The 21749-nt window shown below is 20.1% G+C and overlaps 1 protein-coding gene across 5 annotated transcripts in view; it reads left to right on the plus strand.

Annotated features, from left to right (window-relative positions):
* Glut4EF (Glucose transporter 4 enhancer factor) overlaps positions 1-21749 on the plus strand; it is an 886996-nt gene that overhangs the window by 695915 nt on the left and 169332 nt on the right. For all 5 annotated transcript variants that reach the window (XM_075290914.1, XM_075290913.1, XM_075290912.1 and 2 more), the window contains exons 3-4: positions 12830-12966; positions 18192-18397. In XM_075290914.1, the coding sequence (XP_075147029.1) occupies positions 12830-12966; positions 18192-18397 (343 nt within the window). The remainder of the gene's footprint in view (positions 1-12829; positions 12967-18191; positions 18398-21749) is intronic.

The following is a 21749-nucleotide window of genomic DNA, read 5'->3' on the forward strand; positions in this document are numbered from 1 at the left end:
ATTTTTATAGAAATAAAAGTTTAAGAAAATTTTCTATAGAAATAAAAGTTTGAGACAATTTTCTATAGAAATAAAATTTTGAGAAAATTTTCTATAGAAATATAACTTTGCGCAAAATTTCTATAAAAATAAAAGTTTGAGAAAATTGTCTATAGAAATAAAATTTTGGGAAAATTTTGTATAGAAATAAAAATTTGACAACATTTTCTATATGAAATAAATATTTTGAGAAAATTTTGTATAGAAATAAAATTTTGAGAAAATTTTTTATAGAAATAAAAGTTTGAGACAATTTTCTATAGAAATAAAATTTTGAGAAATTTATCTATAGAAATATAATTTTGAAAAAAAATCTATAGTAATAAAATTTTGAGAAAATTTTCTATAGAAATAAAATTTTGGGAAAATTGTGTATAGAAATAAAATGTTGACAACATTGTCTATATGAAATAAATATTTTGAGAAAATTTTCTATAGAAATAAAATTTTGAGAAAAAATTCTATAGTAATAAAATTTTGAAAAAAAATTTTATAGAAATAAAGTTTGAGAAAATTTTCTATAGAAATAACATTTTGAGAAAATTTTTTATAGAAATAAAATTTTGAAAAAAATTTTTATAGAAATAAAAGTTTGAGAAAATTTGTTATAGAAATAAAAGTTTATGTAGAAACAAAATTTTGAAAAAAGGTTGTATAGAAAAAATTTTGAGAAAATTTTCTATAGAAATAAAATTTTGAGAAAAAATTCTATAGTAATAAAATTTTGAGAAAACTTTTTATAGAAATAAAAGTTTGAGACAATTTTCTATAGAAATAAAATTTTGAGATAAATTCTATAGAAATATTTGTTTGGTGGATTTGTGGTAAGATTTTCTTTAAATTTTGATAAATTTTCTTTGTTTGTACGAGTGGTAACCGTCAAGCCTTGCCGGATTCTACTTTCCTCCCCTGGAGCCACAAAAATGTACAAATTAATAAAAACTGTCTTGAGTGAAAAAGTCCATACATTGTGCCCCTACGTCCCTACAAGACGCTAAATATTAGAAAAGACCTACATTTATGGAATTTCTTCTACTTCTGGCAACACTGGATTGAACCCATGACCCTTTATATGCAAGGGGGCATGCTAACCATTGCACTTCGGTGGCACCGTTTGTAACCTAACTTACCTCATATTTGATTATAATCAAATAAAAACTTAAATTTTATAAACTTGGAAACATATTATAAGCCCAAAATGTCACCAGTTGGAAAATGCAGTAAGTTTTTATAAACACAAGGAATCGTATACGCAATTTCCCTATATAAAATACATTAAAATAAACAAAATTAGATTAAATTAAATAAACCTGAAACAAAATTAAATTAAATTATATTAAAGTAAAATAATTTAATTATATCAAATTAAATTAAATTACATTAACTAATTAAATTAAATTAAACTAAAATAAATTAAATAAATGAAACTAAGATAAATTAAATTAAATGAAACTAAAATAAATTAAATTAAAAATTCAAATAATTAATTCCTTTTTTAAGTTGCATTAAATTTTAAGAAATCGATTATTGTAATCATTATAATTTATATGTAACAATTCAGATAATATTTAAAAAAAAATAAAATAATTTTCTTTAAATTGAATTAAACTACTGCTGATCTAGGTTATTTAATGAAAATGTAGTTAAATTAACTTTAAATGTATGTTATCTGTTATTTTAGTATTCCTGAAAAAGGCAATTTTGCAATACATCTCCATGGTTTCTAATATCATTGCAAATAGCAAAATAATATTATATATTTTTTTTTCTTCAGAAAAATTCCATACCTAAAAAATATTCTAGACTTTGTGTCTATCAATAGTTGGTTAGGCATATGGCCCTCGCCTCTATATGATGATCGGTAAAGGCATATGGCCTAACCACTCACGAAACAATGGAGCTTTATGACACGCAATTCGGGGTGATTTCAAAGTAAAATAGCCGACATAAAAAATCGAATATAATATTGAAAAAAAAAACAAAAACAAAAACGCTTCATAGAAAAACCACATTAATTACATCAATGTAAAATACTCGGGGTTACACCGACTGTGTGCACTTATGATGGAATGCCCTGTATTTTTTCTAATGTTTTGTTTTGTTTTTTTTTTTTTTTTCCACCCACATTGTTTTATTTGCAATGGAAATGCTTTGTTTTGTCATTGGACTAAAACAATTGTGATGTGTATTTTTATGGCTTCAAACCGCATAAAGTTTTCCCATTTGGGAATTTATTGTTAACAGTTTTGATGGAAAATCAAAAAAAAAAAATTATGTGCAAATGTTTAATCAAATCTCTAAGAACTTTCAGTTTTTCCCTGTGCTGACCTATCTCAATAAGATTTTTGAATTATATTTCATGCATTTTTATTTGTCCATAAAATAACTAAACCTCACAAATCATGAACAAATTCCGTGATGAATACACAGGAAAAAATCTTAGCCTTCAATTATATTTACAATTAATTTATTTTGCGATTGGAAACCATAACAACCCCTCAACATGCTAATTAATTATTTATTTTAATCTAGTGGTAAATATTAGAAAGTTTGGTAGTGTTCGATAGCACAATTATTTTTTATTGTATTATTTTAAATTAACATAATTTATTTATTTTTTTGTAATTAAAAAAAAAAATTATTCATGTATTTATGTTTTTTAATATTCTTTAGTATTAACACTGCCCCGCGAATCCACCTAGTCTTATCTGCAAGAAAAATATAAAATATACTTATGTTCTAAATTAATTATCATAAAAAAATTAATTTAATTTAAATTAATTTTATTTCCATTCATTCCATTTCATTTCATGTAATTTAATTAAGACCCAAACTGAATCATCTCACCCCGCCAGATCTACACTAAAGACTATGAAAATTTGTAGTAGCCAGCAAGGAAACATATGTCTAGCTAGGCTTGTGAGGTGTTTCTCTTCAATAGCTTGGTATTCAATCAATTCTTTAATCTTCCTGTCCAATAAGCTCGTATAAAAATTGTAATACCCTGAAAAAACAGTGACCCCACCAGGAAGAAAACTTGTGGTTGATTTTTAGAAATTTTTTTAATATTTTTAGAAAATTTTAACTAAACAGTATAACAAACGCTGGCATCACGCCGATATCACAAAAAAAGTAAATATTTTTTGACAAATTCAAGAAAATTTATTAGACATAATTAAGTTTTTTTCACATGTTAAAGAAAATTTAGTAGTTTGAAGGAAAAAATTTGAGTTCAAAATTGCAAGAATGTCTTTAGTGACATACGAAGTTCATAATGAACGTATTTCTAGTAAAATTTACAAATTTAAAGAAATAATGAACTATGTTGTGAGAAATACAAATTTAGTAAATCTTTATGCTTAATTTAATTTTTTAGTTAATTTAACTAACGTACGCAAAAAATTCTTAGAGTAAAGGAAACTTTCTCCAAACATAGTAATACCATGAACTAAAATAAAGTTAAATTGGCTTTAGTGAAATAGAGAGTTAAATTTTTTTGAGTGTCATAATATGTTAATTAATTTAATTTAATTTAATTTAATTTAATTTAATTTAATTTAATTTAATTTAATTTAATTTAATTTAATTTAATTTAATTTAATTTAATTTAATTTAATTTAATTTAATTTAATTTAATTTAATTTAATTTAATTTAATTTAATTTAATTTAATTTAATTTAATTTAATTTAATTTAATTTAATTTAATTTAATTTAATTTAATTTAATTTAATTTAATTTAATTTAATTTAATTTAATTTAATTTAATTTAATTTAATTTAATTTAATTTAATTTAATTTAATTTAATTTAATTTAATTTAATTTAATTTAATTTAATTTAATTTAATTTAATTTAATTTAATTTAATTTAATTTAATTTAATTTAATTTAATTTAATTTAATTTAATTTAATTTAATTTAATTTAATTTAATTTAATTTAATTTAATTTAATTTAATTTAATTTAATTTAATTTAATTTAATTTAATTTAATTTAATTTAATTTAATTTAATTTAATTTAATTTAATTTAATTTAATTTAATTTAATTTAATTTAATTTAATTTAATTTAATTTAATTTAATTTAATTTAATTTAATTTAATTTAATTTAATTTAATTTAATTTAATTTAATTTAATTTAATTTAATTTAATTTAATTTAATTTAATTTAATTTAATTTAATTTAATTTAATTTAATTTAATTTAATTTAATTTAATTTAATTTAATTTAATTTAATTTAATTTAATTTAATTTAATTTAATTTAATTTAATTTAATTTAATTTAATTTAATTTAATTTAATTTAATTTAATTTAATTTAATTTAATTTAATTTAATTTAATTTAATTTAATTTAATTTAATTTAATTTAATTTAATTTAATTTAATTTAATTTAATTTAATTTAATTTAATTTAATTTAATTTAATTTAATTTAATTTAATTTAATTTAATTTAATTTAATTTAATTTAATTTAATTTAATTTAATTTAATTTAATTTAATTTAATTTAATTTAATTTAATTTAATTTAATTTAATTTAATTTAATTTAATTTAATTTAATTTAATTTAATTTAATTTAATTTAATTTAATTTAATTTAATTTAATTTAATTTAATTTAATTTAATTTAATTTAATTTAATTTAATTTAATTTAATTTAATTTAATTTAATTTAATTTAATTTAATTTAATTTAATTTAATTTAATTTAATTTAATTTAATTTAATTTAATTTAATTTAATTTAATTTAATTTAATTTAATTTAATTTAATTTAATTTAATTTAATTTAATTTAATTTAATTTAATTTAATTTAATTTAATTTAATTTAATTTAATTTAATTTAATTTAATTTAATTTAATTTAATTTAATTTAATTTAATTTAATTTAATTTAATTTAATTTAATTTAATTTAATTTAATTTAATTTAATTTAATTTAATTTAATTTAATTTAATTTAATTTAATTTAATTTAATTTAATTTAATTTAATTTAATTTAATTTAATTTAATTTAATTTAATTTAATTTAATTTAATTTAATTTAATTTAATTTAATTTAATTTAATTTAATTTAATTTAATTTAATTTAATTTAATTTAATTTAATTTAATTTAATTTAATTTAATTTAATTTAATTTAATTTAATTTAATTTAATTTAATTTAATTTAATTTAATTTAATTTAATTTAATTTAATTTAATTTAATTTAATTTAATTTAATTTAATTTAATTTAATTTAATTTAATTTAATTTAATTTAATTTAATTTAATTTAATTTAATTTAATTTAATTTAATTTAATTTAATTTAATTTAATTTAATTTAATTTAATTTAATTTAATTTAATTTAATTTAATTTAATTTAATTTAATTTAATTTAATTTAATTTAATTTAATTTAATTTAATTTAATTTAATTTAATTTAATTTAATTTAATTTAATTTAATTTAATTTAATTTAATTTAATTTAATTTAATTTAATTTAATTTAATTTAATTTAATTTAATTTAATTTAATTTAATTTAATTTAATTTAATTTAATTTAATTTAATTTAATTTAATTTAATTTAATTTAATTTAATTTAATTTAATTTAATTTAATTTAATTTAATTTAATTTAATTTAATTTAATTTAATTTAATTTAATTTAATTTAATTTAATTTAATTTAATTTAATTTAATTTAATTTAATTTAATTTAATTTAATTTAATTTAATTTAATTTAATTTAATTTAATTTAATTTAATTTAATTTAATTTAATTTAATTTAATTTAATTTAATTTAATTTAATTTAATTTAATTTAATTTAATTTAATTTAATTTAATTTAATTTAATTTAATTTAATTTAATTTAATTTAATTTAATTTAATTTAATTTAATTTAATTTAATTTAATTTAATTTAATTTAATTTAATTTAATTTAATTTAATTTAATTTAATTTAATTTAATTTAATTTAATTTAATTTAATTTAATTTAATTTAATTTAATTTAATTTAATTTAATTTAATTTAATTTAATTTAATTTAATTTAATTTAATTTAATTTAATTTAATTTAATTAATTTAATTTAATTTAATTTAATTTAATTTAATTTAATTTAATTTAATTTAATTTAATTTAATTTAATTAATTTAATTTAATTTAATTTAATTTAATTTAATTTAATTTAATTTAATTTAATTTAATTTAATTTAATTTAATTTAATTTAATTTAATTTAATTTAATTTAATTTAATTTAATTTAATTTAATTTAATTTAATTTAATTTAATTTAATTTAATTTAATTTAATTTAATTTAATTTAATTTAATTTAATTTAATTTAATTTAATTTAATTTAATTTAAGTAATTTAATTTAATTAATTTAATTTAATTTAATTTAATTTAATTTAATTTAATTTAATTTAATTTAATTTATTTAATTTAATTTAATTTAATTTTATTTAATTTAATTTAATTTAATTTAATTTAATTTAATTTATTTATTTAATTTTTAATTTAATTTAATTTAATTAATTTAATTTAATTTAATTTAATTTAATTTAATTTAATTTAATTTAATTTAATTTAATTTATTTTAATTTAATTTAATTTAATTTAATTTAATTATTAATTTTAATTTAATTTAATTTAATTTAATTTAATTTAATTTAATTTAATTTTAATTTAATTTAATTTAATTTAATTTAATTTAATTTAATTTAATTTATTTAATTTAATTTAATTTAATTTAATTTAATTTTAATTTAATTTAATTTAATTTAATTTAATTTAATTTAATTTAATTTAATTTAATTTAATTTAATTTAATTTAATTTAATTTAATTTAATTTAATTTAATTTAATTTAATTTAATTTAATTTAATTTAATTTAATTTAATTTAATTTAATTTAATTTAATTTAATTTAATTTAATTTAATTTAATTTAATTTAATTTAATTTAATTTAATTTAATTTAATTTAATTTAATTTAATTTAATTTAATTTAATTTAATTTAATTTAATTTAATTTAATTTAATTTAATTTAATTTAATTTAATTTAATTTAATTTAATTTAATTTAATTTAATTTAATTTAATTTAATTTAATTTAATTTAATTAATTTAATTTAATTTAATTTAATTTAATTTAATTTAATTTAATTTAATTTAATTTAATTTAATTTAATTTAATTTAATTTAATTTAATTTAATTTAATTTAATTTAATTTAATTTAATTTAATTTAATTTAATTTAATTTAATTTAATTTAATTTAATTTAATTTAATTTAATTTAATTTAATTTAATTTAATTTAATTTAATTTAATTTAATTTAATTTAATTTAATTTAATTTAATTTAATTTAATTTAATTTAATTTAATTTAATTTAATTTAATTTAATTTAATTTAATTTAATTTAATTTAATTTAATTTAATTTAATTTAATTTAATTTAATTTAATTTAATTTAATTTAATTTAATTTAATTTAATTTAACTTTAATTTAATTTAATTTAATTTAATTTAATTTAATTTAATTTAATTTAATTTAATTTAATTTAATTTAATTTAATTTAAGTTAATTTAATTTAATTTAATTTAATTTAATTTAATTTAATTTAATTTAATTTAATTTAATTTAATTTAATTTAATATAATTTAATATAATTTAATTTAATTTAATTTAATTTATGACTTCTTTAGACTTTATTTGATAAATTTCAGATATTTTTTTTTATAACTTTAATTTGTTTTTATTTTTTTGTTATTTTTATTTAGCGTGCCATATTCTAATTTATTTATTTTAATTTATTTTACTTTAATTTATTTTACTTTTTCTCTCTGGGTATGAGTTGCTTCCGAATGTCTGTATGTAACCTAATAATATACACATGCATGTATATATAATTTACAGTTCCAAGATAATGTTTTTGTTTTGTGGTTTTTTGCCACAGCTTATTTGAGCTATAGCAAATTGGCTAGCTTACCCCTCAATGGTTCGGCTCCTCCATGTCTCCTCTTTGTCATAGGCACTAAAGTTCATTGGTGGTGTTTATCGCATTTGGCAAACTGTTGCTAAGCATGGTTTGGCATTTGTACAGCCGGCCGGCCTCAATTGAATAATACAATTTGTCGTCGTCGTAGTCGTTGCCGATTCTTTTCTGGGTTCTTTGCGATTGCACCTTCGCTCTCTGCTCGTCCTCACGCTCATTAGTTTGCTTTGTTTTTGTGATGACGTTCTACTGATACTTAACTGACGTACATTAGCTTGGCATAGTGGTTTTTGTGTCATTGTCAGAAGAAGTCTGTTTCCACAGCGTGTGTGTGTGTGCGTGTGTGTGGTATGGGTGTGGAACAATGCCATTACGTACTACACCCAGGCGTAAAATGGCAAACAGTGGCATTGCGTCCATTTTAGGCAAGGGTATGTGGGTGTGGACTACGTCATTATGACTCTAGGAGCTTCCCTTCTCTAGTTCTACCCCCTTTTCGGGTGCTCCACCTTCTCTCAATTATAGCTCAATATGATTTGCTTGCCTTAGAAAAATTAGCAATTTTTTAAAGGTTGTTCTAGCTGCTGCTGCGACGGCGGTTATTGTACATTGTGTTCCATTTTTGGGTTGCTCTGGTTGCGTGTACGTTTAAGTTGGGACATTTAAACAATGTTCCGGGCTTTTCCCTCCATGATGTTAACAAAAAAAAAAAAAAACAAATAATTGGCAGATGAATCATTCTTTTGTACATCCAGTTGCTTGTTTCGAGCTCCATTCATTTGTTCGCCTTGTATGATTTGATTGCTCCATTTCGTTTGAAACACAAAAAATACCATGTTCGTGATAAATTCCAAAGATAATTTTTTTGTTTCATCCTATGGGAGTAAAAACAAAACACAAAAGAAAACCATCGAAAGAGCCTTGTATACTACCCACGAAGCACAGACCTTGGTTTCAATGAAATATCGCAGAAGTTGACTTTACTTTGGTGCAGGGTGGCGTATGCGTTACACAGAGGCCAATTAAATGTTAACCATACGCCCGGATGTTAAGGCAAGTTGGCCATAACCTTGACATAACCTTCTAAGGGAATCCAAATACACTCACAAACACACACACCCAAGCATAAGGCCTGTTTGTTGTTTTCCTTCCCTTCTTCGCTTCCTAGTGTTTTTTCTTCCTCTCTTTCCATATCTGTATTTGTCATCTGTATCTTCTCTTCTTTCCTCTCCAGCCCTGCCCCGCCCCAGAACAACTAAACGACAATTGTAGATAAGCCATGAATTTATTGAAGCTTTAAAAAGCGAACAATGATGAAATGATTTTTCTCTCTTTTGGTAAATTTCTTCCACGGAATTTGGCTTTTATAGATATTGAGTGTTCATTATATTGACGCGTCGTCTACCACTTGGCCAAAGGACAACATAAATTCTTCCAAAAAAACAACCGAAATCAGTTCAAAGCTTATGGGAGCTATTTCATATTCTACTCTGATTATTCTATTGTTGAAATGCATTTGCTACGAATGCATTAAAAGAGATTATAAGAAAATGACTTTGCATTCATGTGTCCAGGATAGTCAGACAATAGAATGCTGACGCCAATGGGTAAAGTCGCCAGACATTCCGAAAGAACACAGAATTTAAGATTTTTCAATCGTACTATTTATTAAGTTCATTTCAATTTTGTATTTTTTAAATCGCCAAAAATTAATTTTCTTTGGCTGTTGCTTTTAATGATAACAAATTATTTAAATGACTTTATAGTCAAACCGTTCCAAAATATACTAACAACCAAAGGTATATATAAATTAAAGTTACTCAAAACTAAATTTTCTCTTTTTGTAATTAAAACTAAAATCTCAGCCCGGTTTCGACACCTCTGAATTTGTTTTTTTTAGAAATTTTAATTATGGCAAAATTTTTAATTTTTATATTAAATAACTTAAAATTCTCAAAAAAAATCAATTTTTTATTCATGCCTAAAATTAAGGAAAAACAGACATCTTTGTGGTACATAGATATCTATGACTGCCTAGACACACAATGAGACAGATCTATAGGTGGACTAGACACATCTTATACACCAGTTGCAGAGTCTCTTTTGACACAAGACAAATGTTTTTCATGCAGTTGCCTAACCGTTGACATGTTGTTGTTGTTTTCTTTTTGTGTTGTCTTCTCACAAAATTTTTCCTTTGGCCCATGGGGTTGTCGTTTTGATAAATGGCACTTGGGAAACGAGATGAAATGAGATAAAATGTTGCTGGTGGTTGTTTTTTCGACTTTTCAAGGTTGGATTTTAATTACACAAAAGAAGCGAATTTTGTTTCATCGCAAATTAAAAACAAAAAAGAAATGATGTCTTGTGACTTATGCAATTTATTGTCTTTAAACAAAATTTTGGATATTTTTGGCAAATTTTTATTGCAATTTTACTAAGGCCTAAGATTCAAGGCAATAGAAAATGTAATAAAATAAATTAAATTAAATTAAATCAAAAACAAAAATGAAATGAAATGATACTAAATTAAATTAAATTAAATTAAATTAAATTAAATTAAATTAAATTAAATTAAATTAAATTAAATTAAATTAAATTAAATTAAATTAAATTAAATTAAATTAAATTAAATTAAATTAAATTAAATTAAATTAAATTAAATTAAATTAAATTAAATTAAATTAAATTAAATTAAACTAAATTAAATTAAATTAAATTAAATTAAATTAAATTAAATTAAATTAAATTAAATTAAATTAAATTAAATTAAATTAAATTAAATTAAATTAAATTAAATTAAATTAAATTAAATTAAATTAAATTAAATTAAATTAAATTAAATTAAATTAAATTAAATTAAATTAAATTAAATTAAATTAAATTAAATTAAATTAAATTAAATTAAATTAAATTAAATTAAATTAAATTAAATTAAATTAAATTAAATTAAATTAAATTAAATTAAATTAAATTAAATTAAATTAAATTAAATTAAATTAAATTAAATTAAATTAAATTAAATTAAATTAAATTAAATTAAATTAAATTAAATTAAATTAAATTAAATTAAATTAAATTAAATTAAATTAAATTAAATTAAATTAAATTAAATTAAATTAAATTAAATTAAATTAAATTAAATTAAATTAAATTAAATTAAATTAAATTAAATTAAATTAAATTAAATTAAATTAAATTAAATTAAATTAAATTAAATTAAATTAAATTAAATTAAATTAAATTAAATTAAATTAAATTAAATTAAAATATATAAGTTTAAATTAACTTCATTTTATATAATTAACTTTAATTTTGTATAATTTAACATAATTAGGGTTGTTTAATTTAATTTGATTTTAATTTAAAATATGAATAAAAATACATATTTATTTTTATAGTTTTTATATAAAATTTAACTTTCAGTTTAATTTAATTTCAAGTTATTAATTCATTTTAATTCTTCATTTTTTATTTTGTTTTAAGGTATTTGTTAACTATGCATTTGTCATCTATTGTAGGCATCCAAAACTTCGTTGAGCGAAGTACCTTACTATACGTAATAATATAGTGGCTTATATATTAGCCTATAATTACAGTTTTATGAAAATGTATCTTCAATTTATTCAATTCATTATAATTTTATATTATTTAATTTATATAAATTAATTTTTAATTTAATTTGAAATAAACAAATATGAATAAACCAAAAATTATAAAATAAAAAATATATATATTTTTTTTAATTTTTGTATACAAATTAAGTTAAAGCTTCATTTAACTTCATGTAATTTAATTCAGTTTAATTTAAATTAAATTTTTTGAAATTTTAATTACTTTAATTTTATTTAATTTGAATTAGATAAGAAAAATTTAAATTAATTTTAGTTCATGTGACCCATTTTGATTTGGTGTGATTTTTTAAATTAATTTAATATATTTTTAAATAAAATTTGTTTTCATTTCTTTACTTGAAAAATTTTACATAAAATTTATTTAGTTTTTTTTTCTGCTCAATTTGCTAATGTAATGTAATTTGGCTACAGAAAATATGCAAAATTAAGTCTATAAGACTATTTTCTTATACTAATATTATTTTAATATAATCTTTTATATAAATCGATTTAAATTTTATTAAATTATTTAAATAAAGAAATGAAAACAAATTTTATTTAAAAATATATTAAATTAATTTAAAAAATCACACCAAATCGATTTAAATTTTGCTCTGCATTCCAGTGATTAGTGGATACCAATTTTGTTGATAAACCTCATAGTGGCAGATGCCGCGAGTATAAATTGAAAAAAGAAAAAAAGAAAATTTGAATTATTAGGGAAATAAAATGTATACTAAAGAATATTAACAATAATAAAATTAAGCAGATATCGTTTTAATTTAAGTAATCTTTACATTAAGTTAATTATATAATTTTAGTTCAGTTTTGATAATTTTCATTTAATTTATTTTAATTTTATTTTATTTATTTATTTATTTATTTTTTTTTTTTTTTGAACTAAAATCCATGTACTTTAGATTTATTTTCACTTAATAAAATATAGTTTAACTCAATTTTGTAACTTAAATGTCACTAATCTATTTACATTAAGTTTAGTTTAAGTCGTGTAAAATGATATATGTCAATATTGTATTTCCCCACATTTGAAGCATTTAATTAAAATAACATAAGTTGTTTCCAAAAAGTGTCTCATTTAAATTTTTCCACATAAATATCTCTCGCATATTTTAATACTTATTTCTTGTTTTTTTTCTGGTTTTTAATATTTCTTGTTTTTCTTCTTCCCATTGCAGTTCACGTAAACGTCCACCATCATGTGCAACGGAAAGCAATGGATGCGATCAATATGATGAAGAGGAAATGAATGAAAATAATGCGGCCATGATATTGGTTACACTGTCACTTTCTCCAAAGTCACCCAAAAATGGAGGTGAGTAAACCGTAATTTATTTGTTTTTTTGTCAGAGAGGGGGGAGGGTGGGGTTTCTTTCCATGTTTGGTTGGATTTTTTGTTTCGTGCTTTACATTTTACTATAAAGCCTTCATTATGTCATCGATAATTATGAAATTTCTTTTGAATTGAATGGGGATTTTCTAGAGTCTGGCATAAGCATTTCTCGAGAAGTTGTTAAGAATACCAGCATATTATTTTTCATTGGGGTATTATTGATAACAAAAAATGAAAATATATATGGCGTGGGCTTGAAGAAAAAACTGTAAAAAAAGAGTGTATCTTATAGTATGCTAATTTGACACATTTTGAGAATGGAAATCATTTTTTCGACGGCTATAATTTAATAAATTGCTTGGTAACAAAATCTAGCTTTAGTTTAGTCGAAGTTGATACCCGCGAATGTAGAATTTGGAGGTATCCAGAGTTTTCTTTTATTGAAATAACGTCGTCGGAAGCAAATTTAACCACTTTTGAGAGATTTCCATTTAAGCTAGACATTACAGCCCATTTGAATGCCTCAACCTTTCCCAAAGTCGACTAAACGATTTATAAATTTAAGTGGCAAAAAAAAGTCATTGACATTAGATCGGCTTATGTAAAAGATCTAAAATTATAATATTATAATAAAAAATTACAAAATCAAACCTTTTGAAGGCAACACTCACTGTAGCCATTAATGAGAGGTGTCAAAGTGTGTAGGTTAGGTTAAAGCGGCAGCCCGATTAAATTTCAGGCTCACTTAGACTATTCAGTCCATTGTGATACCACATTTAACTAAAAGTACCTATTACACATGGACACTTCTAGTCTTAACCACTGAACCTTCTCTATTATTTAGTTTTGTTGAACCAACCAAAGTGTGTAAGTTTCACATTTCTGGCATCAGGCAAGTTCTTTCCAAGTCCGCAACGTTTCTACAAGTTAACTAAACAATTACTTTCCAGCCTAAGAATTCTAATTTCTAAATGAGACAAACACGTGTCAGTTGAATTGGATTTAGAATTAAAAGTTAATAGAATATGTGCAGCTTAAAAGGAATTAAATAAAAAGTTGCACACCATGACAAAAAGGTGGTGCAATAATGTAAAAACTGGCAAAAAAATATTATCGCTTGGAAAAAGTGGCGAATTTGGAGCTAAAGAGACACTTCTTGGAGGAGCATGAGTTGAAGCAACTATGATCACACATGGTAAAGGAAGAAATGTGCATCCATCATGATATCCCAACAGCTTATACCCACGGTTGCCACTGTTAGTAGAATTCTCCCAAAAAGGGGTAGATTATTTACTATCTGGCAGATTGGTAGAATTCTTGATATTTTTGTAGATTTTGCAAACTATTCCTCTCCAATTAAGAGGTACTTCACAAATTTTCTATAGAAATTAAATTTTTTATGGAAATAAAATTTTGACAAAATTTTCTAAAATAAAAATAAAATAAAATTTTGAGAAAATTTTCTATTGAAAAAAAGGTTGAGAAAAATTTCTATAGAAATAAAATTTTGAGAACATTTTCTATAGAAATACTATTTTGAGAAAATTTTCTATAGATATAAAATTTTGAGAACATTTTCTTTAGAAATAAAATTTTGAGAAAATTTTCTACTGAAATAAAATTTTGAGAAAATTTTCTATTGAAATAAAATTTTGAGAAAATTTTCTATTGAAATAAAATTTTGAGAAAATTTTATATTGAAATGAAATTTTGAGAAAATTTTCTATTGAAATAAAATTTTGAGAAAATTTTATATTGAAATGAAATTTTGACAAAATTTTATATAGAAATAAAATTTTGAGAATATTTTGTATGGAAATAAAATTTTGACAAAAATTTTCTATAGAAATAAAATTTTGAGAAAATTTTCTATAGAAATAAAATTTTGAGAAAATTTTCTATAGAAATAAAATTTTGAGAAAATTTTCTATAGAAATAAAATTTTGAGAAATTTTTCCATAGAAATAAAATTTTGTATAGAAAAAAAATTTTTGAGAAAATTTTCTACAGAAATAAAATTTTAAAAAAATTTTCTATAGAAATAAAATTTTGAGAAAATTTTCTATAGAAATAAAATTTTGAGAAAATTTTCTATAGAAATAAAATTTTGAGAAAATTTTCTATAGAAATAAAATTTTGAGAAAATTTTCCATAGAAATAAAATTTTGTATAGAAAAAAAATTTTGGAGAAAATTTTCTACAGAAATAAAATTTTAACAAAATTTTCTATAGAAATAAAATTTTGAAAAAATTTTGTATAGAAATAAAATTTTGTATAGAAATAAAATTTTCAGACAATTTTCTATAGAAATAAAATTTTGACAAAATTTTATATAGAAATAAAATTTTGAGAAAATTTTCTATAGAAATAAAAGTTTTAGAACACTCTCTATAGAAATAAAATTTTGAGAAAATTTTCTATAGAAATAAAATTTTGAGAAAATTTTCTATAGAAATAAAATTTTGAGAAAATTTTATATAGAAATAAAATTTTGTATAGAAATAACATTTGGAGAAAATTTTCTATTGAAATAAAATTTTCCATAGAAATAAAATTTTGAGAAAATTTTCTATAGAAATAAAATTTTAAGAACGTTTTCTATAGAACTATTATTTTGAGAAAAATTTCTATAGCTATAAAATGTTGAGAACATTTTCTATAGAAATAAAATTTTGAGAAAATTTTCTATTGAAATAAAATTTTGAGAAAATTGTCTATTGAAAATAAATTTTGACAAAATTTTATATAGAAATAAAATTTTGAAAAAATTTTATATAGAAATAAAATTTTAAGAAAATTTTCTATTGAAATAAAATTTTCCATAGAAATAAAATTTTGAGAAAATTTTCTATTGAAATAAAAATTTTGAGAAAATTTTCTATTGAAATAAAATTTTGACAAAATTTTATATATAAATAAAATTATAAGAAAATTTTCTATAGAAATAAAATTTTCACAAAATTTTCTATAGAAAAAAAATTGACAAAATTTTCTTTAGAAATAAAATTTTGACAAAATTTTCTATAGAAAAACAATTTGAGAAAATTTTCTAGTGAAATAAAATTTTGACAAAATTTTCTAGTGAAATAAATTTTTGGCAAAATTGTATATAGAAATAAAATTTTGAGAAAATTTTATATAGAAATCAAATTTTGAGAAAATTTTCCATAGAAATAAAATTTTGTATAAAAAAAAATTTTGTATAGAAATAAGATTTTGTATAGAAATAAAATTTTGAGAAAATTTTCTAATGAAATAAAATTTTCTATAGAAATAAAACTTTAAGAAAATTTTCTATTGAAATAAAATTTTGACAAAATTTTCTACAGAAATAAAATTTTGACAAAATTTTCCATAGAAAACAAAATTGATAAAATTTTCTATAGAAATAAAATTTTGAGAAAATTTTCTATTGAAATAAAATTTTAAGAAAATTTTCTATTGAAATAAAATTTTGAGAAAATTTTCTATTGAAATAAAATTTTGAGAAAATTTTCTATTGAAATAAAATTTTGAGAAAATTTTCTATAGAAACAAAATTTGGAGAACACTTTCTATAGAAATAAAATTTTGAGAAAATTTTTTATAGAAATAAAATTTTATATAGAAATAAAATTTGGAGAAAATTTTCTATTGAAATAAAATTTCGACAAAAATTTTTATAGAAATAAAATTTTGAGAAGATTTTCTACAGAAACAAAAATTTTCTATTGAAATTTTCTATTGATTTAAAATTTTCTATAGAAACAAAACTTTAAGAAAATTTTCTATTAAAATAAAATTTTGAGAAAATTTTTTATTGAAAAAAAATTTGACAAAATTTTATATAGAAATAAAATTTTGAGAAAATTTTCTATAGAAATAAAATGTTGACAAAATTTTCTTAAAAAAAAATGTACAAAATTTTCTATATAAATAAAATTTTGAAAAGATTTTCCATAGAAATAAAATTTTGTATAGAAATAAAATTTTGAGAAAATTTTCTATTGATATAAAAATTTGACAAAATTTTGTATAGAAAAACAAACGTGAGAAAATCTTCTAGTGAAATAAAATTTTGGCAAAATTTGATATAGAAATAAAATTTGGAGAAAATTTTCTATAGAAATAAAATTTTTACAAAATTTTCTATAGAAATAAAATTTTTACAAAATTTTCTATAGAAAAAAAATTGACAAAATTTTTTATAGAAATAAAATTGTGACAAAATTTTTTATAGAAATAAACTTTTGACAATGTTGACAAAATGATCTATAGGAATAAAATTCTGACTATATTTTTTATAGAAATAAAATTTTGCAAAATAAGGTTTTTTGTTGGGTAGTTTTTTTGTAAAATTTTCTCCAAATTTTGACGGATTATGTTTGGCTCGAGTGGCAACCATGCTTATACCTCCCTGGCCACCATAATGAAGGTAGGCTACAAACATCCGCCCCCTCCACCAATGTCTTTTGATTTGGTCCAGCGTGACTTGGTTTTATTCTCAAAGTTAATAAATTTCAGTGGAATTAGGATGTCAATGCCACCTCAGAAATTTATGATTAAGGTCTTGAGAAACCACATTTTTCAGATCACTAAAAACAGTTTGGAAAATTGTTGGGCCAAAAATAGCCAGTTAAAAGGAGGCTATCAATGGCCAAACTATTTTTTCTTTTAAGGCATTATATAGCCCTGTTGGAAATCCCTCTTTCAAAAAAATTAATAGCACCCTATCATTGGATGACATCAATTTTATGTTAAAAATAAATGAAATAAAATTAATATTTTTTTTATCATTTTATACTTAATGATTTCCTGCATATTAGTACAGATGATGGATTGTACAAATTACAGTCAATGACATTTTAATGGTTGGCTATTTATAGCAGAAGTCAACTTCTTTAGTTAATGTCGATAGTGGCAATGCTTGGGTCATTTTTAAATTTTGTTTTTTTTTTGGGACAACAAAAAATTAAATAAAATTACTTTAATAAATATCCATTCGTGACTTATTTTACACCAAGCACTTGTGTAGTTATCATGCGAGAGATGTCAAGAAAAAAGAATTATAAAAGGAAAATAACTATCCACAATAACTTGAATACCTTGGGAACTATAATCTCACCTAGATTTGCTTTTGTTCTTGTTTTTTTTTGTTTTAATGAAACATCTTGGTGTTAAGCTTAAAATTAACTTTTTTCCCCGTTTACTCTTGATGTTTTCACAGATAAATGGCTGGGCTCTAGCCCTGGCAGTTCATCGGCCTCATGGAGTTCTGGCTCCTCATCGCCACCTCTCAGCGATGATGGCCACAATATGGGTGTAATCACAAATGATGCCTCGGCAAGTGCCCGCATACGTACCACATCCGTCTCAACGTCTGACGAAGGCATCGTAGTGGATTTCAAAGAAGATCCTCCACGTAAAAAAAGGGTAAGTACTTCACATAGGCGAAATGGGATTAAAAATCAGTTGCTATATATGACCATCGTAATGCATCGAGATGCTACTCATCGTTAGCTTTGATAGATGTCCAAGATATTCATAAACCATGAAGCTCCTCGTTATGCTCTAATTCTAATTTTCTACTTTTTTTTGGTTTTTGATATCAACAAAGACCGCTTAGTTATAACTTGGCAAAAAAATGTTGCATTTCAAGTATTTTGAGAATTGATGGGCAGTCATATAAATAGGATGCTTGTCTACCATACAATGTTGGGGATTTATCTACGTCGGCAAAAAATAACATTGCTCATTTCTATGCCTATAGCAAATGTTAATGTGCACTTGCTTATTTTCTACACCATACCAATGAATTCATGGCAATTGAAAAAAAAAAACATTCCACTATTCGTGCATTTTAATAAAGATTAAGCACATTTTGTTGCCGCATAATTTTCATTAAGATCAGTCGGATGAATGGTTGACAAAAAATTAAGGTGAAGGATATAAAAGAGCTCATCACTGAATAGTTTTTCTTTGTAGGTTGATAAAATTAGAGTATAACGATATAATTGTTCGATCGATCATTCAGTTAGTGAGATTTTTTTTCAAAAATGAACATTTTCGTTTCTTCTAAATGAGTTTTTTTTCAATCACAATAATGAACTATTGTGAATGGGAAGACAATACAATCTATTTATTTATATATAGAATCTGAAGATCGTCCATCTAACCATCTTGCAGTCAAAAGGGCTTTACCCAAATCAATTTTGACAATCATACTTTTCCTCTTTTGGTTCAGCAACTCTTGTAGCCACCTCATGGTTTTAAGCTGAAATCACAGCAAAAAAGATCTTAAAGAACTTAAAGGAGATCGTATATCTAACCATCTTGCAGTCAAAAGGACTTTACCCAAATCAATTTGACAATCATTCTTTTCCTCGTTTGGTTCAGCAACTTTTGTAGCCACCTCATGGTTTTAAGCTGAAATCACAGCAAAAAAGATCTTAAAGAACTTTATTTAACACTTTAAAACTTTACCGTAAAATTTATTAAATTCCATATTGAATCTCGTTATTATATCGATATAGAAATTTAAATTGACGAGCCATGAAATTTGCTTTAAATTGTGAATTGTTTACTCTGCATATAGAATATAACTGTGAACATATTCACTACTCTAAATTAGTTTCCTTTTCAATCACAATAATTTGCTATTGTGAATTGCATATACGTGAAAAGCGATTAAATTAATTTCTAACAAAATTTTGGTACTTCAAACAAGGTTAAAGTGGCAGCCCGATTAAGTTTCAGGCTATTCAGTACTTCAAACAAGGTTAAAGTGGCAGCCCGATTAAGTTTCAGGCTATTCAGTCCATTGTGATAAACTTCTAACTTCTAACAAATTTCTTATCCTATCATATGCCTTCCATTAGATATTAAGTTTTAATATTGAGAAAAACATAAAACTTTTTTAACTAAAAATCAGGAAACCTGTTCAATATGCATGTGGACAATTTATGGTATGTTAAACAATGCAAGGAGGAGTAATGGTGCCATCATATTTTTACATTTTTTTCGGTTTTAGCTCCAATCACAATATACTATTATGAATTACATCGTATAACAAAATTCAAAACAAAAGATAATGTTTTCAATTGAAGTCAGATTTTTATTGATTTTAATCTATTAGATTCTAACTTAAATGTCGAATACGGAAAACAAAATCTACAAGCCGGAAAAAATATTTTTCTCCTTGAGTATTGTATAACTCCTGGCGTTTATCGGACAACCATAGTTATTCGGTATTAGCCATCAGTAATAGTCTCATATTCATATCTCTATTTTTTTTTCATTCACAATAATATATTATTGTGAATTATAGATATATTAAAATTGACTCCTTGACTATTGTATAACTCCTGGCGTTTATCAGACAACCATAGTTATTCAATCTTAGCCATCAGTAATAGTCTCATATTCATATCTGTATTTTTTCATTCACAATAATGTATTATTGTGAATTATAGATATATTAAAATTGACTAGTGTTCATTGAAAATTTTCCTTTCTAAAATTCAATTTCCATATTTACCTTCCTCAGATAGATTTTGAATTTTTACATGGGAAGTATTATAAAAATTTTGTAAATTTTCCATAATAAATTCAATACAAAATGGTTTGTTGTAGATGCTACCAGAAGATCATAGACATAGTTATTCAATCTCAGCCATAAGTAATAGTCTCATATTCATATCTCTATTTTTTCCATTCAGAATAATATATTATGGTCAATCATAGATACATTAAAATTGACTTGTGTTCGTACAAAATTTTCCTTTCTAAAATTCAATTTCCATATTTACCTTCATCAGATAGATTTTGAATTTTTAAATGGGAAGTATTATAAAAATTTTGTAAATTTTCCACAATAAATTCAATACAAAATGTTTTGTTGTAGATGTTACAAGAAAATCTCAAAAATTCGATTGCTTACTACGAACTGGCCACAATAATTAATTTCAGGGTTAGCAAAGTGATAATCATTTTATGTTAACGTCATTTTATGGACATTTTTACAGTGTCACATGGGCTACTTCAAAATTTTGCTTTTATAGTTAGATTGAAATTTAGATAGAATTCCAATTAATATTAAAATCCTAAAAATATTTATATCACAGATGTATTGACATCTGACCTATATATGTATAACGTATATTTAATTAAAGTTTTATTTTCGATTGTAAATTTGTTGTCGAAACAAATAAATAAAGATTGTTCTTAAATTACAACATACATTTATTTTGTAAATTTGTATCTAAAATGTATTCTGCATATCCTAATACACAATTGCTAGTATGTGTAAGAATTAAGATTTTTTTCTCTCTGTGATAAATTTAACGAGACCATTGCCTTGAATAAATGCCGGCTAGGCGGCAAATGATGTTTTTACATTCTTGCTTAAATTTCACTTTCAAATATTTTATAGCATAGACATTAAAAAAATCATAGCAGGCTGAATATGTGCTGAAATTTTGTTTCGTATTTTATTTATTTATGTCATCGACATTAAAAATAATATACAGTAAATTGAGAATATGGTGATGTCGTCTTCTGATTTTACAACATCGTATATTAAAATGAAATTTAAAAATGTTATCGAAATTGGCAATTAATCGATAAAGCAGCAAATGTTTAAAATTTGAATACAATCTTCATTTTTGAACATAACATTTGAAAGGGAGTTATAGTAATAAAATATTTGTTTGTGATTTAGTTTTTCAGTATTTTTTAATATAATATATTTGGCGTTTGTAAATTATGTTTCGATCACCGTCTATTT

The sequence above is a fragment of the Haematobia irritans genome, chromosome 1, assembly GCF_050003625.1.
Source record: "Haematobia irritans isolate KBUSLIRL chromosome 1, ASM5000362v1, whole genome shotgun sequence".
Classification (NCBI taxonomy): Eukaryota; Metazoa; Arthropoda; class Insecta; order Diptera; family Muscidae; genus Haematobia; species Haematobia irritans.